The sequence below is a fragment of the Lepus europaeus genome, chromosome 11 (genome assembly GCF_033115175.1).
Source record: "Lepus europaeus isolate LE1 chromosome 11, mLepTim1.pri, whole genome shotgun sequence".
NCBI classification, from domain to species: domain Eukaryota; kingdom Metazoa; phylum Chordata; class Mammalia; order Lagomorpha; family Leporidae; genus Lepus; species Lepus europaeus.
In genome coordinates, this window is record NC_084837.1 from 77,870,104 (window position 1) to 77,897,846 (window position 27,743).

The following is a 27,743-nucleotide window of genomic DNA, read 5'->3' on the forward strand; positions in this document are numbered from 1 at the left end:
TTGAGTGCTGCATAATGAAAACTCTCAAAGTGTGTCTTTAGATTAGTAGTTAGGTGGAGTCAGCAAGGAAACTTGCTGAAGACTGTAAAGATAGAGAATTAATGTCATGTACTAAATTTAACAAAATTGTCACCGATTGTAAATTGAGAGGCAGAACAGATTTTTTTTAAAGATTTTATTTATTTATTTATTTGAGAGGTGGAGTTACAGACAGTGAGAGGGAGAGACAGAGAGAAAGGTCTTCCTTCCGTTGGTTCACTCCTCAAATGGCCGGAGCCGTGCTGATATGAAGCCAGGAGTAGGTGTTTCTCCCCAGTCTCCCATGTGAGTGCAGGGGCCCAAGGACTTGGGCCATCTTCTACTGCTTTCCCAGGCCACAGCAGAGAGCTGGATTGGAAGAGGAGCAGCCAAGACTAGAACTGGCACCCATATGGGATGCTGGTGCCACAGGCAGAGGATTAACCTACTGTGCCACGGCGCTGACCCCTAGATTTTTAATGAACTTACGCACTAGTGGAAGAGGTTGGAACACTGAATATCAGGAATCTGTGCTGTTGTTGTTAGAAGTATTAGGCATGGTATTGTAAGAAAGAAATATGTTTGAGAGTATTGGCTTTTTTGCAAGCAGAAATGAAATGGAATACTTTATTACCTAATTCAAGGCAATTAAGATTTATACCTTTGGTTTCTTGGAAGAAGTTTTATAGCTTTAACTCTTAGATTCAGGTCTTTGATCTGTTTTGAGTTAATTTTTTATATGGTATGAGAAAGGATCAACCTTCCGTCATTGGCATCTTTTGTTAAGTAGCCTATTCTTTCCCATATTAATGGTGCAGACACTCTTGTTAAAAATCAGTTGACCATAGACATAGTTTGAAAATAAAACCTCTAAATTATATTCCACTGATTTATTTATCCTACCCAGCCTTGATGACTTCTCATTGTAATCAACTGCTTTTAGACTTCAAGAATTAAGAGATAAACTTGAAGACATATTTGAAGAACAAAAGTCTATAAAAACTGAACTAAGGCAAAAAAACAAAAAAAGAATAAACCTGTGGCCTTTTCAACTATGGATAAAACGTTCCAATGAGCTGAAGTCCTTTGGGTCAGGGACCAGATTAAATAGCATCTACTGAAACTTTCCAGCTGGATAAATAGCTTATGGTAAAGATCTAAACAGAGAGTAGTCTCTCCATAGAAGCCTGACAACTTTAACCTGTTTTTAAATTGAGAAAGAGAGAAGTTCAGGGTAAAATCAAGAAATGTAATAATGAATTGTAGTGTTGGAAGGTACTGTGGATGTGATAATGGCACATAGAACAGACCAAAACCAATTGTAGGAAGGTCACTAGTGGTTGCATCAGCAAAGAAGCTGTAAAAGCAGATTGAAATTGTTCATGGCTGTTTAAATCATGAAACAGCCATGGCTCCCCAATTCTCTAAGATCAAGAGCCAGACTTTGAGAGCTGTGCAACCCTAATTAGGCAAATGGATAGGCACCTTGCAGGGCTTAGAAACAAATGAGAATTGTGTGACTAAAGTGGTAATATTTTTGGCTCATACTTTAATTAGAATATTATACATATCTTCAGAAATAATTATTGCATACAATCCAACAGTTAATTCCCTTCCTCGATATTTACTCAAGAGAAATGAAGACATACGTCCAAGAAAAACCTGCAGACAGATATTAGGGCAGTGTTATTCATAACTTTCAGAAACTTCAAACAACTCAAATACCCATCAAATGATGAATGGATAAACAAGTTAGGGTGTATCCATGCAGTGGACTACTACTTGGCAATAAAAAGCAATGAACTTCTGATACAGCAATAACATAGGTACTCAGTGAAGGAAGCTAGATTTCAAAAATGTACACGACCTTTTTTCCATTTATTTGATATGCTGGAGAAGGTAAAACTGTAGGGATAGAAATCTGATCAGTGGTTATCTGAGGCTTTGGGGAATGGTTAGGGGACTACACAAGGAAGCTTTTTGGGATAACGGAATTTTCTCTTGTTGTGGTTATGTGATCACACAAGTTAAAGTTTATTGAATAGTATAACTTAAGCAGGTGTATTTTATGATATATAAATTACATAAATAAGCCTTAAAAATGATTTTGTGCCCTATTAGTTATAGGTTAACTACTGGCACTCCCAAGAAGTGATTGCCTATGTATTGCTTTTGACTTTTTAAATGGTTCGTTGATGTTTTTGAAAGCCAGAGTTACAGAGAGCGAGAGAGAGACAGAGAGAAAGCAATCGTCCATCTGATGGTTCACTCCTCAGATGGTCACAGTGGCCAGTGCTAGGCTGACCAAAGCCAGGAGCTTTATGCAGGTCTCTCACAGTGTTGGCAGTGACCAAGTGTTTGGGCCATCTTCCAGTGCTTTTCTCAGGCCATTAGCATGGAGCTGGGTCAGAAGTGGAATAGCAAGGACACAAACCAGCACCAATGTAAGGTGCTGGCATTGCAAGTGCTGGCTACGCCACAACTCCAGCCCCATGCATTTTTTATTAGTACATCAAAATGTGTTTTTATATCACCATTTGATACACATACATGTGTACATAGAGTTTGAAACTACTCATCCTTATTATATGTAATTTTGACACATTTTATAAAAATTTACTTAACAGCAAAATTCTAGAATTTGAGTGCACATAAGATTACATATAACTTTATCCAACTAACTAAAGAATTGAAATGATATTAGCAACAGATGATCTCTAGTTTCTGTTGAAGCAAGTGAGAGACATATTTCAGAAGCATGAAAACAAATCTGATAATTTTTTTGTACTAAATTTTCCCCAAGTGTAAAGTGGTAAAGACACCTGTTTACCTACAACAGGTAGTTTTTTTTTAAAATGCTACTGTTGAACAGATGGCTCTTACCATAGCATTTGACTATTAGCTGGGAGCTGTGAAAGGTAAAAATTGGGGCCAGTGCTGTGGCATAGAGGGTAAAGCTGCTGCCTGCGGTGCTGGCATCCCATATAGGTGCCAGTTCTAGCCTCAGGTGCTCCACTTCCCATCCAGCTCCCTACTAATGTTCCTGGGAAAGCAGCAGAAGATGGCACAAGTGCTTGGGACCCTGCAGTCACAGGAAAGACCTGGAAGAAGCTCCAGACTCCTAGCTTTGGATTGCCTCAGCTCCAGCCCTTGCAGCCATCTGGGGAGTGAACCAGCAGATGGAAGACCTCTCTGCCTCTGCTTCTGCTTCTCTGTAACTCTACCTTTCAAATAAATAAAATAAATTTTTTTAAAAAAAGTTGAAAGCTACTTCTGTGCAGATATCTTCCATTTCAGGTTGGAGCACTGGTAATCCACCTAAATAATTATAGTCAGTTATTATATTTTATAAAATGTTTTCAATTCCCAAAGTTACTCCATTTTAAAACATATGTAGGGGATCAGAATTTAGTTTCCTTTGTAGTCTATATGTCTTTTACTTTTCTAGAAATAGGGTTCACCCATAGATTGTTTCAGTCTATTTACAAATAAACTATTCATGAACAAATTTAATTTCATGAAATTATACCAGCAAAATAATATTACTGTGAAACCTGAAGATTCAAGACACATAACCATTAAATATTTTTCGGCTGATGTGGGCCAGGTAGGAAGTATGGATGCCACGAGCAGAAAATATGCTCAAGAGACAGCAAACATTAATTTGAAATGAGAAATAAAAATGACAGTTAAATTTGTAAAATATTTGACATTTTTTATGTCCTGTGAGAATGATTACTTAGTTTCTGTAACAGTAAGATACTTTGAAAGACTTTCATTCATCCAGTGGTTCTAGTAATTTAAGAGGTTATATTTAGTATAGTCTATATTTTTGTGTTTGTTGAAAAAAACCTATGTGTGACTAGTTCATTGGGTGACATCTGATGGAAAGTGATTTTATGGCCTCTACTATTGTTAAAAATTCTTTTAAAAATATATTTATTTATTTATTTGTTTGTTTGAAAGAGTTACACAGAAAGAGAAGGAGAGGCAGAGAGAGATCTTCCATCTGCTAGTTCACTCTCCAGTTGGCCGCATATAGTTAGGAATTCTTAGAGGATATGGTAGAATATTTTACATAGCAACAGTAGATATGAAATGGTATATTTTAAAAGAGATCTGGCCAGCGCCGTGGCTCAATAGGCTAATCCTCCGCCTGCGGCGCTGGCACACCAGGTTCTGGTCCCGGTCGGGGCACCGGATTCTGTCCTGGTTGCCCCTTTTCCAGGCCGGCTCTCTGCTTTCGCCCGGGAGTGCAGTGGAGGATGGCCCAGGTCCTTGGGCCCTGCACCCACACAGGAGACCAGGGGGAGACACCTGGCTCCTGGCTTCAGATCAGCGTGGTGCGCTGGCCGCAGCTGGCCGTGGCAGCCATTGGAGGGTGAGCCAAAGGCAAGAGGGAGGACCTTTCTCTCTGTCTCTCTCTCACTGTCCACTCTGCCTGTCCAAAAAAAAAAAAAAAAAAAAAAATCAGTGCAGATGCTGTAGACATTTGTTAAAGGGTAGGCGAACTTTGTAAAGAGCCATATGGTGAATGTTTTTGGATTTGTGGGCTATATATACTATGTTAAAACTATACAACTTTGCTGTTGTAAGATGAAAACAGTCATAGACAGTAGATAAGTGAATGAGTTTGGGGTGGATTCAGCCCATGGGCCATGGTTGTAGATCCCTGTAAATACTTCATGTTTTAAAGTACAAACATGTTTTGAAAACCAAGTACATTAAAATGATCTGCATTTTAGATAAGTTTATTCATCCGCTTGAAAATATTTAGTACCAGTTTAAGAGCTTATATGCCAGATACCATGACAAGTACCAAGCATGCAGCAGAGAACAAGGCAGACATAATCCCTACTTTTGTAGTGTTCAGAGTATAATGTGAAAACGGAGTATAATAGGGGAAAATTATTTTTTTAAAGATTTATTTATTTAAAAGGCAGAGTTAGAGAGGAAGAGATAGAGATGGAGAGAGACCTTCCAACTGCTGGATCACTCCCCAAATAGTCACAAAGGTTGAGGCTGGGCCAGGCCAAAGCTAGGAGCCAGGAGTTTGCATTCAGGTCTCCCACTTGGGTGATGGGGCCCAAGCACTTGGGCCATCTTCTGCTGCTTTCCTAGTGCATTAGCAGGGAGCTGGATCAGAAATGGAGCAGCTGGGTCTAGAACCAGGGCCCATATGGAAGTAACTCCTGGCCAAATTCTTTAAATGCCTTAGAAGAATGGTAACATTGAGTGAACTCACAATAAAAAAAACCCGGTGATGAATCATTTTTAAAATGGATAATCTCTGTGTAAAGCCTTGAGTAACTTCTTTTGATTTCTGTTCATTAAAATTTGTGCTACATTCTCCTCCAAAACTATTGGTGTTATATATCTCAAAGGTGAATTATTTATCCAAATCACTTGTTTGTGACATTCATTCAAAGTGAATTTAACATGTAGATAATTAGACTTATAGCAGAGTCTACTTGATAATTGTACATTTCACCTTTCAAATAAAATTTCTGTTGAATTTTTCTCTCCATTTACCCTCATCTATATATATTTATTTTTGGTCTGTAGAGGACTATTATCAGATGAAGGGATGATTAACCTGCATTCAGAAACTAAGGTATGGAACCAAACTTTCTGTGAATGTAATTACATTCTGTAGAATTTAGATTATTTTTAAAACTTAGACAAAACAGAAGAACACAACTTTAGAATATATAAACCTTGGTACTCAGGGATCTGTTCATGAAATGTTGCCCATATAATAAATGGAGGCTTTTTTTGTTTCATAATTTCACTGACCAATTTGGAGGTAAAGTATAAAAATCATACAGGCTGTGAGTTTGTAACCTGAGACTTTTAATTTTTCCTCTGAAGCTTTAGTAGAGAGAAGACCCTGTAAAAGAAAGGTACTCATATCCTAAGAAGGTGATTTGAAGGGTTCATTCATTTAAATGCTTGTAGTGTAGAGATAACTCTTCCAGTGCTGGACATATTGGGAACTATGTGTTCTCCACTTATGGAGCTCTAGGCCTAGGACACCGGCTATATGAAGGCCAGGGATGCCTACCAAGGGCATAGTGAGGAAAACTAAATTCTGTGGTCAGAATATCTATATTTAACATTCCACTAGCTATTTGAGTTTCTTTCAGTATTCCTTACCTTTGGCTCTCTTGGTCCTGGTACTACCTAGGTTTTTTTTCCCCCAAAATTCATAATTCTGGGATCATTGAAAATATAATTTGATTAATTCCATGAAAACAGCAATTCTTTTTGGTAAAACTGCATATTCCATGTGTTACAAATTTCTTCCCTTGTCAGATATTAGATTCTAATTATTTAAATTCTTTTCATGTAGCCAAAAACAAAAAACAATGGTCCTGTAAACAAGGTTCAAAACAAACTACTATCTGCAAATAAAGGAAAGAAAACAAATTCAAGGTATAGTATAGTTTTAAAAGTGATTGCTTTAAAATTTACTGTATTGGGTAAAATGGTCATCTTTCCATTTGACTGTTGTTTATAGTCCTTGCCTATAATCCTACTGAACTAGGATCTTATTGTCTGTTGGACTTTTTATTTGGTGGAGAATTAAGTCTATGACTATAAGACTAAATGTAAATTAAAAATAGGTAATCTCAGAAACAAAGAAAATCTTTATATTCTTAGAATTATATTTATGAACTATATTGAATCTGTTAAAAAACTAAAAATAAATAAAAGTGTTACTTCTTTTCAGTTTTATAGTTCTTAGTACCATCATTTTTCAAAAAAGATTTATTTATTTATTTGAAAGGTAGTTACAGAGAGGGAGAGACCAAGACAGATCTTCATCTACTGGTTCACTCCCCAAGTGGCTGCAATGGTTGGAGCTGGGCCAATCCTAAGCCAGGAGTCAGGAGGTCCTTCCAGGTCTCCCATGTGGGTGCAGAGCACCAACTGCTTGTCTTCTACTGCTTTCCCAGGTGCATTAGCGGAGAGCTGGATTGGAAGTGGAGCAGCCAGGACTTTAATCAGAGCCCATATGGAATGCAGGTGCTGCAGACAGCAGCTGTACTTGCTATGCTACAGCACTGGCCCCAGTAGCATCATATTTTTAAGAGTATTTGAAAGTCAGAGTTAAATAAAAAGGGAGGACAGAGAGATCTTTTATCTGCAGATTCACTCCCCACATGGCCACAACAGCCCACAAAGGTCCAGGCTGAAGCTATAAGTTTCATTCGGGTCTCCCACGTGAGTGGCAGGGGCCTAAGTACTTGGGCCATCTTGTGCTGCTTTTCTCAGGCTATTAGCAGAGAGCTGGTGGGAAGTGGAGTGGCTTGGACACGAATTGGCACCCATATGGGATGCTAGCATCACAGGCAGCAGCTTTACCTGCTACACTGCAGTGCCGGCCCCAGTACCATCATTCTTAATTATTAGGCTTTTTGTGTTTTTTCTAGATCTTTTGATATGGCAAATATATAAAATTTTACTTTATGCATCTCACTGACATTCAATAATTTAAAATATTTTCTGTTCAGAAATGTTTTATAGCAGGTAATGAATATTTTGTATTGTCCTCTTAAGCAAAATCACCATCTTTGAAATGTTATATGTAGTGATGTTTTCTTAGAACTGGGACAAAAATCTAAGGGTTTTTTGTTTGTTTTGTTTCCACCAAGTTCTCACAAATAGACTAGATAGACTTCAAGTTTTTTAGTGTTTGTCAGACTGTCACATTATGGTATATAATGAAGTACAGAATGATTTGCTATGCTCTAAATAAGACTGTGGTGTATACTTATAATCTACATCCTATTGCTTTTTTTGAGAAAGAATTAAAGACTGATTTTAGTGTTATAAGCATAAGAAGGGCTCAAGAGGCTGTGTAAGCTCAGAGGCTTTCTAGAAAAGGAAGAGGGTGGGATTGCACCAATCGGCTGCTTAGTCTCAGTGAGCTCCTACGTTTATGTCTTTTACTTACCCAAACTGAAAATTGCATTGTAATTCTGGAGAAATATTATTAATTCTTACATTTTTTGGTTTAACTTCATTTTCCTCTTCTTTTTGATAAAAGGGAAGAAAAAGGGTTACAGAAGATAAAATAGATGAAGAAATGAATGTACGCCACATTTCTACGTGCATGCATAGATACATACTTACCTGGAAAGATGTATGTAATTTGAGAGACGCAGAGAGAATGAGCATGTGAGCACATTCTCATCTGGTTCACTCTCCAAGTACCTGCAGTAGCCTAGATCGGAAAGCCAAAGCTGAAAAACTAGGAACTCAATTCAGGTCTCCACATGGGTGGCAAGAGCTCAGTTTCTTGAGCTGTCACTGCTGCTTCCCAGGGACTGTATTAGCAGGAAGCTGAAGTCAGGAGGCAGAACTAGGATTTGAATGCTAGTCCTCCAGTGTAGACATGGGCCTCTTAACCAGTGTCTTCATTGCTAGGCCAAACACCTACCCTGAAATGGTTCTCTGATTTTCAGACTTGTACTTTTAAAAGTTTTTTTTCCCCTAGGTAGACTTCTTTTTTTTTGAGATTTACTTATTTTTTTTTTTCATAAATGTGAATTTACAAAGTGCAACTTTTGTATTGTTGTGGCTTCCCCCCCAACCTCCCTCCCTCCCGTGGCCCTCCCCTCTCCCTCTCCCATCCCACCCTTTATCGAGTTTCATTTTCAATTACCTTCATATACTGAAGATCAACTTAGTATATACTAAGCAAGGATTTCAACAGGCTGCACTCACACAACCGCACAAGGTATAGGGTATTGTTCGACTAGTAGTGTTTTTAAGTTTCATAGTAAAACACATTAAGGACAGAGATCCTATGTGGGGAGCATGTACCCAGTGACTCCCGTTGTTGATTTAACAATTGGCACTCTTATTTGTGACGTCAGCAATCACCCGAGACTCTTGCTATGAGCTGTCTAGGCTATGGAAGTTCCTTGAGTTCACCGACTCTGAACTTGTTTAGTCAAGGCCGTGTCACAGTGGAGGTTCCTTCCTCCCTTCAGAGAAAGGCGCCTCTGTAGACTTCTGAAGCCTTTGGTTTTATGTTAGACTATTAGAACCTGACTTTGGGGCTGGCACTGTGGCACAGCCTCTTAAAGCCCTGGCCTGAAGCACTGGCATCCCACGTGGATGCCAGTTCTTGTCCCGGCTGCTCCTTTTCCAATCCACCTCTCTGCTATGGCCTGGGAAAGCAATAGAAGATGGCCCAATTCCTTGGACCCCTGCACCTACGAGGGAGACCTGGAAGAAGTTCCTGGCTTCTGGCTTTGGACCAGTGCAGCTCCAGCTGTTGTGGCCATCTGGGGAATGAACCAGAGGATGGAAAACCTCTCTCTGTCTCTACCTCTCTCTGTAACTCTGTCTTTCAAATAAATATAATAATAATAATAATAATAAAAAAACTGCAGGATAAGTTAAAAAAAACCTGACTTCATTTTAAAAGTCAAATCTAACTTTTTGATGAACTTTGGTCTTGGTTAGAATGTTTTTGGGGGAGTGGGAGATTTTGTTGAGCAGTTAAGATAATACCTGTGATCCCCACATCCCTTGTTGGAATGCCAGAGTTTGAGTCCCAGCTCCTGTCTCATTTCTGAGTTGCTGCTAATGTACACCTTGGCTGGCAGCAGGTGATAACTCAAGTACTTGTATTCCTGTCACTCAAGTGGGAGGCCAGAATTGAATTCATGGCTCCTTGCTTTCACCTGATCCAGGCATACTTGTTTGGGGCTTTTGGGGAGTAAACAAGTGATGAGAGCTCTTTCTTTCTCTGCCATTCAAATAAGATTAGTAAGTAAATAAAATTTAAACCTAAAAAAATAGAATGTTTCTATAGGTGGAAAAAATTTGAACTTGACTGGGCTAATTATTGTTAAGGCTTTCTCAAGAGATTATTTTGTGTTTGCAGAATTATGCCCAGGGCAATCCATATCTGTTATGATCCAGAAGCATGTAAAATTAAAAGCCATATGCTAGATTTGACTAGCATGTCAAATTTGGTATTCTTGATTTTGCTATTTGCATGATTGGATTCACAGTCTAGACCAACTGGCCTCATAAAGTTTTCTCCAACTCAGTGGTTGTGTGTGATTCACAAAGTTCTAAAGTCTGTTATGTCTCTCATAGTCACTGAAAGAGTTATAGTTTTCATCACAAGCTTAAAACTCACATTTTTTATTTGCATTATTGTTTGGGTAAACACTGTATCTCCTTTTTGCCTTTCTGTTCTGTTTATAAGAAATGTGTACATTGTTTCATTTTCACTTTTCTAGTGCTAAATTGAAATACTCAGATGTACACACTGCTGATGATGTTGCCATTCCAGAGGATTTCTCAGACTTTTCTCTGGCAAAAACAATTAGCAAAATTGAAGGGCAGCTAGAGGAAGAAGGCTTACCTGAATGTGTAGATGATGATATCTTCTCTGGAATTAGTAAAGACATTGGAACAGGTAGGTCTTTTCTTTATGTCACAAATTTTTTGTGAGCAGCTTCTTACATTTAAAAAAGGTGTTGTGATGTCTTGGATTTGTTTCAGAATAATCTAGTGGGATGTGATGGTGGGCAGAGTAAGCAGGATAATAGATGATATAAAATGGGCTGGGAGTCAGTGATTATTAAAGATGGGTAGTGGGTAAGTGGCAGTTCACTGAAATTATCTTTGTACCTTCGTGTATGTTTGATTTTTTTCCATTATAAGAAGTAAAAAATAAAAAGATGATAGTATTGGTTTCATTGAACACTTTTCAGCTAAAATTAGCATGTTTTATCATATATGGCTTTTCATTAAAATAAAACATTTTTCTGAATTCCTTTTATGTTATATTAATATAGTTTACATATTTCTTACATATTGCACATGCAGAAACATGAGTTATTGCTATTCATCATATAAGATAATGAAACGAGTTTCCTAATGAGTGTGATTTTCCTGTATTAACTCTTCCTGACATATCACTGGAAAAATCACAACGCTAAGTTTAGATAATGTAGAACCATTACCTTATTTACCAGAAATGCCTGTAAAACTGTTGAATTTATGAGGAACCACCTATATTATTAAAACAAGAAACAAGATGGTTGAGAATGTATGAACATAGTGCTGACCTGTAAAGCTGTTAGTTATGACCTCATGAAAGCCACATGGTCCTTCTGTCACAGCAGTTTTTTTTGTTCAAAAATTTAATAGTTTATTTTAGGTGATCAAGTTTTTAAAATTCTCTGATTCTTTGACAAGTCATACATTTTGTGTGTTTAATGTTTATTGTGTTGCATATTAGTTAATTGCCAGGAGCAAATTCAGTTTTATGCAAATGTGACATTTACTTACCTAATCAAGCTTTATGGTGCTAGTTGTAGGCAGGAAAGATAAGCGGAATAGGAGGTTTCCTTTCAGTCTCTCAAGATGTCTTCAAGGACATGATGGGCAGATGGTGGCTATTGCTCCGTAGAATCCATCATGGCTCTGTTAAAATGTTCCTGCTTCCAGAATCCAGACATTTTAGTTTACCTAAAATGGTGCTTTTCCTTGTGGATAAATTATGTCTCTGCTACTTCGTCTCTTTATTTTTCTTAGTATCTTTGGCCTACGTGCCTTCCCTTTGGGGAGAATGTTCTCACTCCAGATGATGGCTTGGAGTGGCTGGGTTGTGTGGGGGAGAAGATCAGGATAGGTTTTAAGCATAGATTGCTTTGTAAGATTCAATCTGGTGAGGGGAGAGCAGGTTAGGCTTTGGGCCTCAAGGCATGAGGACACTGAGCTCCTTGAGATAAAGTTGACAGCTGAGGAGAGAAACAAATGGGGAAAGTTGTGCTCTCCTTTTTTTTTCTTCCTTTTTAACCCTAGACACCAACTATTGCCAACTTATTGTCATTTCCTTTCTATCCTCTGCTCACCTGGAGTTCCATGAGAGGCTGGAGGGGCGCTGAGGCCAGAGAGAATGTAGGAAGGTTACAGCCAACCATAGCCCCGTGGTAGTACTGGGGGCACTTCAAAGGAAAGCAGCAGGTGTGAGTGGAGCAGTTTTTAGTTCTGTTCCTCATGTGTATATGGCTTAGTGTGGTTTGTCCTAGTGGCTTCTCACAGGCAATAACTGTGCTCATAATAGGCTCCCTGAGGGCAAGGCTTGTCTTCTCTCTGCTATACACTGGATTGAATAGTTTTGGATGAATAACTGAATAATTAATGAGTGGATTTTAAGTTCAGTTATTTTATTTGTTTATAGGTCTATTAACTTACTGCTGATATTACTTAATAAAGAACTTTTGTGAGAAATGAATAACTAAAGATGGGTCTTAGTGAAGGTTTGTGGGAGAAAGTGTGACAAAAGGTATTAATGTATTTGTTTACTTTTGAAACACATAAACTGCATTTTAACTTCCCAGATATTGGGATGTGTTATACTCTGACATTTTATAATCAGAATGTCTGGGATTGAAGTTGAGTTTTCCTAGAGAGCATTTGTGTTTGTTTCTGTCAAACACTTAGGGACATTACTGACCTGAGACTGCTTTAAGTTCTGTGTGATATATTTTGGACCTCCATGCTAAACATGAATTCAGTTTCTGCTTGGGAGTGGTTTTGTTTCCTCTCTCCCTGTGTCCTTACCCACTTCCAGTATTGAGATCTGATTAATTCCTTGCTGTTCTTTTCTGTTGAGTGGATTTATTTCTCAAAGAAGAATGGGAGGGAAGGAGACAATATTACTATATTTTTAGAATTTTGTCTATGAACTATGTTGAATCTGTTTTCTGTTAATATTACACTAACGTGGAAAAAGTAAAATATCATGAAAAAGTATTTCATGTCCTTAATGTCCCCTAATTGGAATCTCCTTATAAGCCTCCTCTTTTCCCCACATAAAGTAATGTTCTATTTTATAATTGATGTTTTAGATTCAGCAAAAGATAATGAATATAATTATTTAAATCCACAGAAGCACAGATCAGATTTCTAAAGGCCAAACTCCGTGTTATGCAAGAGGAATTGGATAATGTTGTGTGTGAATGTAATAAAAAAGTAAGTTTTTAAAACCTCTCAAAAGATGCTCTGATATTTGATAATAGACATTTTAGGAGTAATTTCAATTACATTTTTGAATGGCTTTATTTAGATGCAACTCAGTTACATTTTGAATTTAAAAATTATTAACACTGAATTTTGATATTGAATTCTCACAGAATTTGTTATTCACAAATAACTTTACTTGTTACAATTAGAATCTTTATATTAGTCATAAAATCATAAGCTATCAAATACAAGTAAGACATCTTATTTTCATTTTTGAAGATGAAAATGGAACATAATTTTTCTTAATGAAAATGGATATTTTGGAGCTTTAACCTCCTGTCACAGGTTAAGGCTCAGCCTATGACACAGCAGGTTAAGGCTCAGCCTACGACACAAGTATCCCAGATGAGCGCCAGTTCAAATCCCAGGCGCTACAGTTCTGATCCAGCTATCTGCTAATGGCCTGAGAAAGCAGCAGAATATAGCCCAAGTGCTTCTTACCCTGCTATCCAAATAGGAGACCTAGATGAAGTTCTAGGCTCCTGGTTTCAGCCTGACCTGACTCTAGTCGTTGTGCCATTTGGGGAGGAACCAGTGAATGGAAGATATCTTTCTCTCGACTCTCCCTCTATCTCTGTAAGTTGCCTTTTCAAAAAAATAAATTTTTGAAAAAGGAAAGAAAATGGATGTAAGTATTAAAGATCATATACAGCTGCTTTTTTATTTTGGCTTTGTTTTGATACCAAAGTTTGTGCACTTTTAACATAATCTTTAACTATAGGAAGATGAAATTCAGGATTTAAAGTCTCAAGTAAAAAATTTTGAAGAAGATTGTGGGAGACAGCAGCGAACAATTAATATGCAACAGTCTCAACTAGAAAAATATAAAACTCTTTTTGAAGAAGCAAACAAAAAATGTGATGGATTACAACAACAATTATCTTCAGTGGAAAGGGTAATTAATTATGATATTTTTCTTCACTTAATACCAAGGATCCACTACAGCTATTAAAGCTACCCATTTGTACAGATTGTACCTCTTTTACTACAGTTATTTTATTAGGATTTACTGAAAATTATTCTCCCATATTCAGAAGTGTATTTTTTTTAACTTTTATTTAATGAATATAAATTTCCAAAGTACAGCTTATGGATTACCATGGCTTTCCCCACCCCATAGCTTCCCTCCCACCTGCAACCCTCCCCTTTCCCGCTCCCTCTCCCCTTCCATTCACATCAAGATTCATTTTCAATTCTCTTTATATACAGATCAGTTTAGTATATATTGAGTAAAGATCTCAACAGTTTGCACCCACATAGAAACACAAAGTGAAAAATACTGTTTGAGTACTAGTTATAGCATTAAATCACAATGTACAGCACATTAAGGACAGAGATCTGACTTAACAAATTGACACTCTTGTTTATGGCATCAGTAATCACCCTAGGCTCTTGTCATGAGTTGCCAAGGCTATGGAAGCCTTTTGAGTTCGCCGACTCTGATCATATTTAGACAAGGTCACAGTCAAAGTGGAAGTTCTCTCCTCCCTTCAGAGAAAGGTACCTCCTTCTTTGGTGACCTGTTCTTTCCACTGGGATCTCACTCACAGAGATCTTTCATTTAGGTCATTTTTTTTTTTTTTTTGACAGAGTGTCTTGGCTTTCCATGCCTGAAATACTCTCATGGGCTTTTCAGCTGGATCCGAATGCCTTAAGGGCTGATTCTGAGGCCAGAGTGCTGTTTAGGACATCTGCCATTCTATGAGTCTGCTGTGTATCCCGCTTCCCATGGTGTATCCCACTTCCCATGTTGGATTGCAGAAGTGTATTTTTACAACTTTATGGAGATATAATTCACATGGCATATTTCACACTTGTAGTGAATATTTCATTGCTTTTTTAGTATATATAGAGTTGTGTAACCATCATTACAATCAATTTTAGAACATTACATAACCCCAAAGAGACACTTTGTTCACTTTAGCTACTATGCTCCAACTCTCCTCTTCCAATCCCTTCTTGCCCTGTTGAGTTACTAGTCTATTTTCTGTCTCAATTGATATATCTATTCTGGAAATTTTATGTACATGAACTCATTCAGTGTGATCTTTTGTGATGGACCTCTTTAACATACTGTTTTCAAGGCTTCTCCATGTTGCACCTATCAATGCTTCATTCCTTTTTATTGGCAAGTGATATTCCATGATTTAGACAAAATACATTTATTTACTTGTAGACATTTAGTTGTTCCCACTGTTTGACAGTTTTAACAGTGCTGCTATGAACATTCATGTACAAGTTTTTGGGGGATATATGTTTTCATTTCTCTTGAGTACATATCTTGGAGTGAATTTGAATCATATGGTAACCCTATGTTTAATCACTGTCCCAGATTTTTTTGTACCCTTTCCCCATAAATCTCTAATTACTTACCACAGCCCCAAGTAACTGCTGATCTGCCTTCTTTCACTGCCAGTTTGTTTTCATTTTAAATTTCATGTAGATAGAATCATAAATTTGTACTTTTTTAAAATGGCTTGTTTTGTTCAGCAGTGTTTCTGAGTTTTATCAATTTTCTTACATGTTTGGTGGTTTATTTCCTTGTGTTGCTGAGTAGCATTGATTTATAGATGCATATTATCTGTTCACCAGTTGATGTAGAGATTAGAACTTTTTTCCCATTTTTGTTACTAGAAATAAAATCATTATGAAGTTTTAGGACAAGCTTTTTGTGTAGATGCATGTTCTTATGTAAACATCCAACATCACTCAAGGTATTTGATAAATACCTAGGAGTAAAATTTCTGGATCTTACGGAAATTGTATCTTTAACTCTTTAAGAAATTACCAAATTGTGTTCCAAGTGGTTGTACCATTTTACATTCCCACTGGCAGTACATGAGTATTTTGGTTATTTTATATGCTTACCTATATTTGGCATTTTTTTTATTTTAACCATTCCAGAGGGAAAGTATTATCTCATTGTTGTTTTGTTTTTATTTCCTTTATAACTGTTGATGTTGACTATCTTATCATGTGCATATAAGCCATTCATATGTCACCTTTTGTGATGTGTCTATTCAAATCTTTTGCCCATTGGAAAAATATTGGCTGTACTTTATGTTATTTGTGTGTGTGTGTGTGTGTGTGTGTGAGAGAGAGAGAGAGAGAGAGAGAGAGTGTGTGTGTGTGTGTGTAGTGAATAATTTCATTCTGACTGGGCTTTATTTTCTTAACATGTTTCAAAAAAAAAAAGAAGTTTTAAATTTTTATTAATTCCAATATATTGTTTTCTTGTGGTTCATGCAGTTTTCTTTCTATCCAAAGAATCTTTGTCTAACCAAGGTCCTGAAGATTTTCACCTGTTTTCTACTAGAAGTTTTGTGTGTGTGTGTGTGTGTGTATACAAAGTAATGTATTTCAAGTTAATTTTGTTTTGGTGTGAGGGTAAAGATTAAGTTTTTTTTTAATACAAATAATCAATAGCATTTGCTGAAAATAGTATTATTTTCTCATTTAGTTATCATGCCACCTTTGCAGAAAATAAACTGATTATATATGTGTGGGTCTGTTTCTGGACTCTGTTCTGTTAATTGATGCAAGTGTTTGATGTAGGTAACAGATAAAACTATGTGGGCTGGAGTCTTTAGGGAGAATTTTGATTTCTAGTTATTTAATGTACATAAGTCTGTTTTATTTTTCTATTACTTTTTTTTTTTAAAGATTATTTACTTGAAAGGCAGAGACAGAGACAGACAGAGAATCTTCCATTTGCTGGTTCACTCCCCAAATGGCAACAACGGCTGGGGTTGGGCCAGGCCAAAGCCAGGAGCTTCTTCTGGTCTCCCATATGGGTTTAGGGACCCAAGGACTTGGGCCACCTTCTGCTGCGTTCCCAGGTGCATTAGCAGGTAGCTGGATCAGAAGTGGAGCAGCTGGACTCAAACTGGCTTCTATATGGGATGCCAACACTGCAAGTCTAGGCTTAATCCTTCTAGTACCTTTTGAGTCAGTCTTTGTAATTAGTCTACTTTTTTAAATACTTTATTTATTTATTTGAGAGGTTGAGTTATAGACAGAGAGAGAGACAGAGAGAAAGGTCTTCCATCTACTGGTTCACTCCCCAATTGGCTGCAATGGCCAGATCTGAGCCAATCCAAAGCCAGGAGCCAGGAGCTTCTTCCAGTTCCCCCAGGTGGGTACAGGGGCCCAAGCACTTGGGCAATCTTCTACTGCTTTCCCAGGCCATAGCAGAGAGCAGGATGAACTGGTGCCCATATGGGATGTGAGTGCTGCAGGTAGAGGCTTAGCCCACTACGCCACAGTGCCAGCCCCAGTAATTAGTGTATTTTAAGGATTTTGTCTACGATTTTCTTTATATATTTATAATGCATGTATAATTATAATAATAACTCATCTTTCATTTCTGGTATTGGGAATTTGTCTCTTCTGGCTTTTATTCTTATGTACTTATTTGAGAGGCAGATAGAGATCATACCCATCCACTGGATCATTTTCCAAATGCTCACAATGGCCCCTGGCTAGAGCTGAAACTGGGAACTGGGAAGTCCATACAGGTCTCCCATACACGTGGCAGAAACCTAACTTCTTGTGCCATCACCACTGCCTGCCACGATTGTCTAAGCAGGAAGCTGGAGTCAGCAGCAGAGCCAGCTGTGAAATTCAGATACTCAGATATGAAGTCTTCATCGCCATCTTAACCAATAGGTTAAATGCCTGCCTCTCTCTTTTATCGTTAATCACTTCTACTTTATTTACAAATCTCAAACATAATGCATTTTCCTCTTTCACTTTCTGAGAAGTCAAGTCCCTCCTCCTTCAGTCTCTAGCATGCTTATTAGATGGTTAGGCATTTTCCCTCAGCTTTCTAACTCCCCACACCAGTCCATTCTCAGCTCGTGACTTTGTTCTCCGTTTCATTAATAAACCAAAGTCTACCAACCTCTTTTTCTCTGTGCTGATATCTTCTGCCTTCTCTCTCATTATGATGGATTACCACCTCTTTTTTCTAAAGCTGATTTGCCCTTCTGCCATTGCTTTGTTCCTTTACCTGCCTTTATTTTTCTTCATATCGCTTATCACTACCAGGTGTTGTATAAATATATACATGTATGTACATATATATATGCATATATGTATGTATGGTTTATCTGCCCTCTCTCCTGGAATGCAAGCTTTGTGAGAGGAGCAACTTGGGTTAATTTTTGTGCTGGTCATGTAAGATACTTGCTAAATATGCTAAATAAATGAGAGAAGCTTATTTGATACAGATGTTACTGCTCCCAATTTCAGATACAGAAATGTAGTATCAAGCTTATAAGTCGTCTGACTTTAAGTCGATTGTTTCTCTACCTTAGCTGCCTGTTTCTGATCATTTATGCTCTTCTGACTGTTCCTCGTGTGAGTTACTGTGCTGAGGTGTATATCCTTTACAGCGTTTCCTGCCCTTTATCTTGTGCCGCCGGTGCACAGCCCTTTCCCTTGCTCTCCCGCAATGTGTTTTACGTATGCTTTCATATTTATAAGAGAATAATAAACATTTTCTCTTGAAGCTCACAGTATTTGAATTTTAAAGCTACATTTTAGTTTTTCTTTGACATTTATCTTTTCTTTTAAAACTAATGGACAATTCAGAAATGAGATTTTCATTAGATTGTTGTCTAGCAGCATGTACATTGCTCAGTATCTTTGTAACAGATTACGTTAGCAAGTTTTTAGGATGCAAGCTCTCATAACAATATTGGTTTCCAGTCTGCACTTTGTAAAAGATACTTGAGTATGACTGAAAACAGAAGTGTCTTCAAGTTTTTGTGAGATTTTCCCTTTCTTTTCTTTCTTTCCCTTTCTACTCTATAGAAAACCTTTCTGTCCTACTCTACTCTTCGTCTGGCTGTTAATTCATGGATTGTTGAAATCATGCAGTGAAAAATGGTTTTCATTTTTCTGGAAAGCAGGCTATAAAGTCACCAGCCAGAAAGAGAATAGCATAGAATTATTTGCATAGTCTAATGAGAGGAAGCTGAAATAAGGCAAAAATAATTGTGGACTTTGCAGCTAATGAGAATCTTTGCCTTTTCCATGGGAACAGGGAGATAAGGCAGACCAGCTCTGAGTGTAGCTACCACCCACAATGCTGTGAAGAATGCTGTGAGAGCAGATGGTATCCATACACAGCTTGGTTTGTTTAGAAACCTACATAAGGAGCAGCATGTGTTTTGTTTTGCTTTGTTTTCCTCTTAATTACTCAAAGTCAAGAAGATCAGTTTTCAAATAAAATGTAGCGATACAGTAGGAGAAAAACATTATAAAAGAGGAAGACGTACAACCACATTTGTAACTGCATTTTAATTCTACAACATTTAGGGAGTTTCTGCTTTGTGTAAGTCTCCAGATTTGGCTTTATCTTGGTAAGGGATACCAAAAAAGTGGGTTAAGTATTAGAAGATTAGTTTAATAAACATGCAAGAATACCAGGAATACAGAAATTAAGATTTCCTATCCTCAAGTAGTTTACACTATAGTAGAAGAAATAAAGTAAATGGATAAGCTCAGTACCACACAGCAGGTGCTGTGATAAATGTGTACCAGGGCTTTGTAGAGGCTCTGAAGAAAAAGTACCTAATCCAACCTGAGAGGGTAGGGAGGTTTAGAGAGGGAAGCCTTCCTGGAAGAGGTAAAGCCCTAGTGTGCAACTCTGGCTGAGTCTTAAAAAATCAGTAGGTGTGTTTGGACCGGCGCCACGGCTCGCTAGGCTAATGCTCCGCCTTGTGGCGCTGGCACACCAGGTTCTAGTCCCGGTCGGGGCACCGGTCCTGTCCTGGTTGCCCCTCTTCCAGGACAGCTCTCTGCTGTGGCCAGGGAGTGCAGTGGAGGATGGCCCAAGTGCTTGGGCCCTGCATCCCATGGGAGACCAGGAGAAGCACCTGGCTCCTGCCATTGGATCAGCGTGGTGCGCCGGCCGCAGCGCGCCGGCCGCGGTGGCCATTGGAGGGTGAACCAACGGCAAAAGGAAGACCTTTCTCTCTCTCTCTCTCACTGTCTACTCTGCCTGTCAAAAAAAAAAAAAATACAGTAGGTGTGTGCTAACTAGGTAAAAAGGAGCGGTGTCTGTGTGTGGAGGGCGTGGGGGTTGTAGATCAGGGCAGGAGAAAGAGCATGAACAAAGAAGCAGTAAACATTATGGCTTTTTGGGAGAGATTTAAGTACTGCTATTATTAAAAGTTACATCTGTGGTGGTTAAGGCTGGTTGACAGGTGCCAGATTATGGTAGAGTTTGGTGTTTATCTTGTATGTTCATGTTTCTTCAGTTATTGGCCTGTTGACTCTGCAAGATAACATCCTAAAGTATTTATAGAAATATAAGTCTAAATTCACCCCAAGACCCCAAGATGTACAAAATGTTGTATAAGATCTGCTCTTTCTGTGCAGAATTTGTATTTTCCTATAGAGCTAATATAGAATGCTCTGTATTTACTGAATACTCTCTTAAATGATGTGTTTTATCAGTTCTGCACAAAAACATTATTCAGAAGAGAATTTATTTTTGTCATACATTGGACTTTTGGGAAATGCTCAAAAGAAGAACTGTAGTTATAAAGAATTGCTTGTAAAATAAATACAGAGGCCATGTTTACAGAAAATTCTAACTAAAAAGCAATTCAAGGCCGGCGCCATGGCTCACTAGGCTAGTCCTCTGCCTGTGGTGCCCCCACCCCGGGTTCTAGTCGCGGTTGCTCCTCTTCCAGTCCAGCTCTCTGCTGTGGCCCGGGAAGGCAGTGGAGGATGGCCCAAGTGCTTGAGCCCTGCACCTGCATGGGAGACCGGGAGGAAGTACCTGGCTCCTGGCTTTGGATCTGCACAGCTCTGACCATTGTGGCCACTTGGGGAGTGAACCAACAGAAGGAAGACCTTTCTCTCTGTCTCTCTCTCTCTCTAAATAACTCTGCCTGTCAAAAAAAATTTTTTTTGAAAGCTTAAAGCATTATTACATTTTCTACAAAAGATTATTTATTTATTTGAAAGGAAGAGCAATTGAGAAGGTGACAGGGTGGGCACATACACTGAGAGAAGGAGAGATCTTCCATTTATTGGTTCCCTCTCCAAATGGCCACAAGAGCCAGGTCTAGGCTGGGCTGAGGTCAGTAGCCAGGAACTCTGAGTCTTCCATGTGGGAGTATTTGGGCCATCTTCTACTACGTTCCCAGGCATATTAACAGGAAGGTAGAAGAAGAGCAGCTGGAACTTGAACCTGTGATCACATGGCATGCCAGCATTGTAAGCAGTGGCTTAACCTGCTGGGCCATAATGCCAGTCCTATGACTAAATTTTTTACATGTATGTTTTTCTAATACTAATTTGGGAAAAATATTTCCTGAGACTTTTATCACTTAGTGCTTAGCCTCTAGCTTCCTACATAACTCTTTGAAGTAAAATACGGAAGATAATTTCATTTGGCAGCAAAAAAATATTGAAATCTGTGCATGGTTTTTAAACAAAATATATTTTCTGTGAACTTTTTGAAGTCCTGTGTGTGTGTATATAAAATTTGGGAGAACGGAAAGAATATGGAGAGTGAAAATGATGTAAATTAATAAAAGAAACATTATTTAAATATTCTCTCTTTTTATTTATTTATTTATTTTTTTGCTATACAGGAATTAGAAAGTAAAAAAAGACTTCAAAAACAGGCTGCCAGTAGTCAAAGTGCCACAGAAGTTCGCTTGAATAGAGCTCTAGAAGAAGCAGAAAAATATAAATTGGAGTTAAATAAATTAAGACAAAACAACAAGGTATGGAAAAAATGAATAGTTTTAGTTGTCATTACCTTTGGTAGCAACTTCTTTTATGCAGATGTTAAAAATAATAGTTTTATATTTATAATTGCTTTTTTAAATGCTTGTTTATTTTCATCTATGTAGAAGAGTGCTATTTCATCTATTGGTTCACTCTTCAAATGCCTGCAAGAGCCAGGGGTGGCCAGGCTGAAGTCTAGGACTCAAAACTCCATCTGGGTCTCCCACATGGCTGGCAAGGGCTCAAGCACTTGGGTCATCATCTGATTCCTCCCTGGATGCATTAGCAGGAAGCTGAATTGGAAGCAGGGTAGCCAGGACTTGAATCAAACACTCAGATTATGGGGATACTAACATCCCAATTGAGGCTTAACCTACTACACCACAATGCTTGTTCCTAAAATTATAATTCTTTTCTTTTTAAAAAAGATCTATCTGTCTATCTAAAAGGCAGAGTTAGAGAAAGAGGAAGAGACACAGAGAGAAATCTTCCATCCGCCAGTTCACTCCCCAAACGATCACAATGGCTGGAGCTGGGCTGATTAGGAGCCCAGAGCTTCTTCTAGATCTCCCACATGGTTCTGGGGCCCAACTACTTGGGCCATCTTTGACTGTTTTCCTAGGCACATTAGCAGGGAGCTGGATTGGAAGTAGAGCAGCTAGGACTCAAACTGGAACCCATATGGGATGATGCTGTTTCAGACGGTGGCTTTACTTGCTACACTACAGCGCTGGCCCCAAAATTGTAATTCTTTATGTCATAATGAGTATTTCTCTTTTCAAGAAGAACACATTCATCATCGAGGGGATTCAGAAGTTTGGGAAAAATGGAATTATAATGTGCTGTCTCTGTGAACTTCGTCTTTCATAGCCTTTAATACTGTCCATTTTTATAATATCACGTTGTTAAGTTTTCAATTAACACATACTTGTACAATTTTATAGGATACACTGCAGTAATTTAATTTATTTGTATATACAGTGTCTATGGATCATACCAGACAGTTAGCCTTTCCATTTCCTTTTCATTGTGTTTGGAACCTACCAGCTTCTCTTTTCTAGTCTTTGATACAGAGTATAATATATCATGCTGAACTATAGTCACTCCGTTGTGTGGTCATAAAATATGCATGATCTGAATTCTATGTGTTTGAAGTTTTGAGACTTGTTTTGTGGACTAATAAGTAGTCTAATTCCCAGCTTTTGGATGAAGTGTCTGTAACGTCCTTTTGGTCTGTAGTGTAGTTTTAGCACTGGCATTTCCTTGTTGATTTTTTTTTTTTTTTTGTCTGGATGGTCTTTCTATTGATCAAAGTGGAATGTTGAAATCCTCCATTATAATTGTATTGGTACTTATTTTTCCCTTTAGAGCTAATAATGTTGGTTTTACTAAATCAGGTGCTCTAGAATTAGGTGAATATACATTTAAAATCATTGCATCTTCTTGCTGAATTGATCATTCGATAGTTATTTTGTGACCTTTTTCTCTTTTTACACTTTTTATCTGAACATCTGTTTTATCTGTTAGAAGTATAGCTAATTCTACGAACTTTTGGCTTCCATTTGCACAGATTATCTTTTTATATCCTTCTACTTTCAGTCTCTGTCTTTACTGGTGAAGGGAACTTATTCTAGAAGCCTATCACTGAGTCTTTTTTTTTTTAAATCAATTCAGCTAGTCTGTATCTTTTAGTTGGAGGAATTTAGTCCATTTATATTCATCATAAATATATAAATAATGACTTAAAATTTGTTTACTTTGAGTATCCTTTGTTATTTTCCTAGTGGGTTTTATACTTTCACATATCTTCATGATGGTGATTACCTTTCTGTCTGTATGTTAGACTCCCTTAAACATCTTTTGTAAGTTTGATCTGGATATGAAGAATTCCTCTAGTTCTTGCTATTTAAAAGTCTTTTTTCTTCATTTATGAAAACATGGTTTCAATGTGTAAACTATTTTTGGTTGGCAATTTTTTTTCTTTCAGAACATGGAACATATCATTCCTTCTAATTTATAAGATTCATGCTGAGAAATCTGTTGTTAATCTGCTGAGAATTTCCTTAAAAGTGATGTGGTGCTATTCTCTTATACGTTCCAGAACAGAGAATTCTCTGTTTCGTACTTGTAAGAATTTGAGTGTAATGTGTTTAGTCAGGATCTTGTCATGTCTATTTGGGGTTCTGTGAGCCAACTGTATGTAGATATTTACACCTTTTTGTAGATTGGGGAAGTTTCTAGCTAAATATTAATATTTGTCTACTTAATGGTATCCCATAAGTTTTGAAGCATGTCTTCTTTTATCTTAAAATGTTTTCTGTGATTGGGATGTTTCAAACTTGTATTTTAAAAAAAAAATATTTATTTATTTGAGAGGTAGAGTTACACAGAGAAAGGGAAAGACAGAGAGAGGTCTTCCATCCCAGGGTTCACTCTCAAAATAGCAGCAATAGCTGGAGCTGGCTGATCGGTAGCTGGGAGCTTCCTCTGGGTCTTTCACGCAGGTGCAGGGGCCCAGGCTCTTGGGCCATCTTTTGCTGCTTTCCCAGGCCATAGCAGAGAGCTGGATCAGAAGAGAAGCAGCTGAGACACAAACCAGCACCCATATGGGATGCCAGTGCCACAGGCGGAGGCTTAGCCACTGCACTAGCGCCTCAATCCTGTCTTTAAGGTATTTTCTTTTGCTTGATCTAGTCTGTGGTAGCTTTCAACTGTATTTGTAGTCCATTGTAGTTTTTAACTGGATTTTTTAAAAATTTGACTCACTGAGTTCATCATTTATATTTTCTGTAATTCTTTTTCAAGATCTCTCTCTTTGCTGAATTTCTCATTTATGTCGTGCATTGATTCTCTAATTTTAACTATGTGTTTCTCTCGTATCTCCTTGAATATCTATCCTAATAATCATTCTCCAAATTCTTTCTCAGGCATTTTCTCAATCTCCCTTTCTTTGGAGTATTTCTGAAGCATTATTATGTTCCTTTTAGGGCATCATTTTGCTGTGGTTTTTCATACTAATTGGGTCCCTATATTGATACTTGCACCTCTGGCTTATCAGCTGTTGCTGTTTCTTTTTTCTTTTTCCTTTTTTTTTTTTTTACAGGCAGAGTGGACAGTGAGAAAGAGACAGAGAAAGGTCTTCCTTTGCCGTTGGTTCACTCTCCAATGGCTACCGCGGCTGGCCGCAGCTGATCTGAAGACAGGAGCCAGGTGCTTCTCCTGGTCTCCCATGGGGTGCAGGGCCCAAGCAATTGGGCCATCCTCCACTGCACTCCCTGGCCACAGCAGAGAGCTGGCCTGGAAGAGGGGCAACCGGGACAGAATCTGGCGCCCCGATTGGGACTAGAACCCGGTGTGCTGGCGCCGCAAGGCGGAGGATTAGCCTATTGAGCCGCAGCGCCGGCCAGCTGTTTCATGGATGGATGCTTTTTCCTGAAGATTTGTCTTTGTTGTCAGTTTCACAGACTGCTTTGGCTTTAGTTACAATTGGACATCTTAGTAGTATGCCTCTGAACCTTCTTTTACTGTACTGGATGACAGCCGTGGGGGGAGGGGTCCAGGGTGTACTTGCAGTCTGGTGTGGTGTCCTGGATACCTGAATCTGGTTCTGTTGCTGCCCAGTGAAGGGACTGGAGTCATGGGAGAAGTGCTGGTTTTGGGAGTAAGCCAGGTACCTATACCTGTAGCTAGACCATGAGATGCGGGCCAGTTCTAATAGGATGGGAGTGACACCTGGAATGGGCTTGGTATCTGGGCCCCCAGACAATGCCTGAGGGAGAAACAAGAGTCATCAGAGTAGTGTTGGTCCTGGGAGTAGAACAGGCTGGTGCTGGGAATGAGCCAGGCATGCAACCACGCACCCACTATCTTTGGGAGGTGCCAAAGCTTCAGGAATTGTGTTTTCAGAGTGGGCCAAGAATACACAGTTCCCAGGGCACAGTTCTGAGTGACAAGGGGGAGCCTGCGCTAGGGTCTTGGGAACTGTGGCTAGGAGTCCTGGTGTGCTCGGTTCTCAGTGGTAGCAAGCAGTGAGTGGTCAGGAAAGAGGGTGTTAGGTGGGCCTCAAGTCTGAGGGGGCAAGTGCCCTTTCCTTCTAGTTTTGTGAGCAGGATCCTTCCTGTGTTCTGTTCCCCATCCCTACAAGTGCAAAATGCTGCATGGATTTGGTGTTAGGGTCACAGTCGCTCTGCTTGGTCTAGTTGGATTTGTGAGACTTTTTTTGTAGTGTCAAAGAACATCTATGGGGCCCTAGGACAGAGATATGCAGGGGTTTCTGTCCTCTAGGGTAGTTTGGATTCCTAGGGTGACACCTTTCTGCAGGTGGTATCACACTGCCACAGCCAGTGATCTGATGGTTGTGGGTGATATGTGAATTCCTTCTCTGAATCAAAGCAACCAGTTTTCCAGAAAGCTATCTTACTAAGCTCCTAGTCTGTGGCACCTGTGGATTTCTCTCAGCTCTAGGCTTGCCCAGCTAATGCAGAGGGCTCTGCTGAGGTTCTATATTTGCCTTCTTTCCTACAACAGGGATTTCCTCCAGCTGTGGGGTGAAGTCTTAGTTGACATTTTCTTTGTTCCTCTCTCTAGGCTGCCATCCAGGTCTCCATATCCTACCATGTTCCCATTATTCCTTTACTATGTTTTGGTCTTTGTCCTTGGGCCCTCACCTTGACACACAGCTATTCATTTGTTTTCTTGGTTCTGTTCCTCAGAAAAAGAGGTAAATGATGGTTACCTCTGTTTGGCCTTTTTTTTTTTCTTTTTTAAAAAATCTATTTATTTATTTTAAAGGCAGAGTTACAGAGAGAAGGGAAGAGGCAGCAAGAGATCTTCCATCTGCTGGTTCACTCCCCAAATGGCTGCAACAGCAGGGCTTGGCCAGGCTGAGGCCAAGAACTTCATAATGGTCTCGCATGTGGGTGCAGGGCCCAAGTACTTGGGCTGTCTTCTGCTGCTTTCCTAGGTTCATTAGCAGGGATCTCGATGGGAAGTGGTACAGCCAGGACTTGAACTAGCACCCATATGGGTTGTTGGTGCTGTAGGCAACGGCTTAACCCACGGTGCCATAGCAGTGGCCCCTATTTGGGCATCTTGAAATCAGCCTTCTTCCATGAACTTTTTATAGCTCTCTCATATAGTTTCAACATGGAGGATTATATTCCTGGGGTATTGTCATAATTGGATGATAACACAACTCTGGATGATTCATTCACTTCTCCATCCAACAAATGATTATTGGGCACCCATTTAATATACCACTTTTTAAGCTCGGAGTATAAGTGGTGAAAATGAATAACTTTTCTACCTCAAATGTGCTAAATTCTTCGACCCTCAAGTTTCTAATAAATAAAGGGGCTAAGACAGTGACTCCTTTTTTTTAAAAAAGAGTATTTATTTGAGAGGCAGAGTTAGAGAGAGAAGAGGTGTCAGAGAGAGAGGTCTTCCATCTTCTGGTTTACTCCCCAAATAGCTGTAATGGCCAGAGCTGGATGAGCTGCAGCCAGGATCCAGGAGCTTCTTCTGGGTCTCCCACCTGGGTTCAGGGGCCCAAGCACTTGTACCATCTTCTGCTGCTTTCCCAGGCACATGAACAGGGTCTTGAACCCATACCCATATGGGATGCCAGCACTACAGGCAGAGGTCTAACCTACTATGCCACAGTGCTGACCCCAGGGCAATGATTCTTTTTTTTTTTTTTTTAAAGTTTTATTTATTTATTTGAAAGTAAGAGTTACAGAGAGAGAGAGAGAGAGAGAGAGAGAGAGAGAGGCAGGGGAGAGGCGGGGGAGTGAGAGGGGAGGTATTCCATCCGCTGGTTCACTCCCCAATTGGCCACAATGGCTAGAGTTGTGCCGATCCAAAGCCAGGAGCCAGGAGCTTCTTCCAGGTCTCCCACGTGGGTGCAG

The 27,743-nt window shown here is 39.0% G+C and overlaps 1 protein-coding gene across 5 annotated transcripts in view; it reads left to right on the forward strand.

The window, feature by feature from the left end:
* TEX9 (testis expressed 9) overlaps positions 1-27,743 on the forward strand; it is a 65,556-nt gene that overhangs the window by 11,777 nt on the left and 26,036 nt on the right. Inside the window, exons 5-10 of one of the 5 annotated variants that reach the window (XM_062205972.1) lie at positions 5,584-5,632; positions 6,371-6,453; positions 10,287-10,465; positions 12,950-13,032; positions 13,805-13,978; positions 21,699-21,833. In XM_062205972.1, coding sequence (XP_062061956.1) covers positions 5,584-5,632; positions 6,371-6,453; positions 10,287-10,465; positions 12,950-13,032; positions 13,805-13,978; positions 21,699-21,833 — 703 coding nt within the window. The remainder of the gene's footprint in view (positions 1-5,583; positions 5,633-6,370; positions 6,454-10,286; positions 10,466-12,949; positions 13,033-13,804; positions 13,979-21,698; positions 21,834-27,743) is intronic. The other 4 variants (XM_062205975.1, XM_062205976.1, XM_062205977.1 and 1 more) reach the window with 4 other exon arrangements.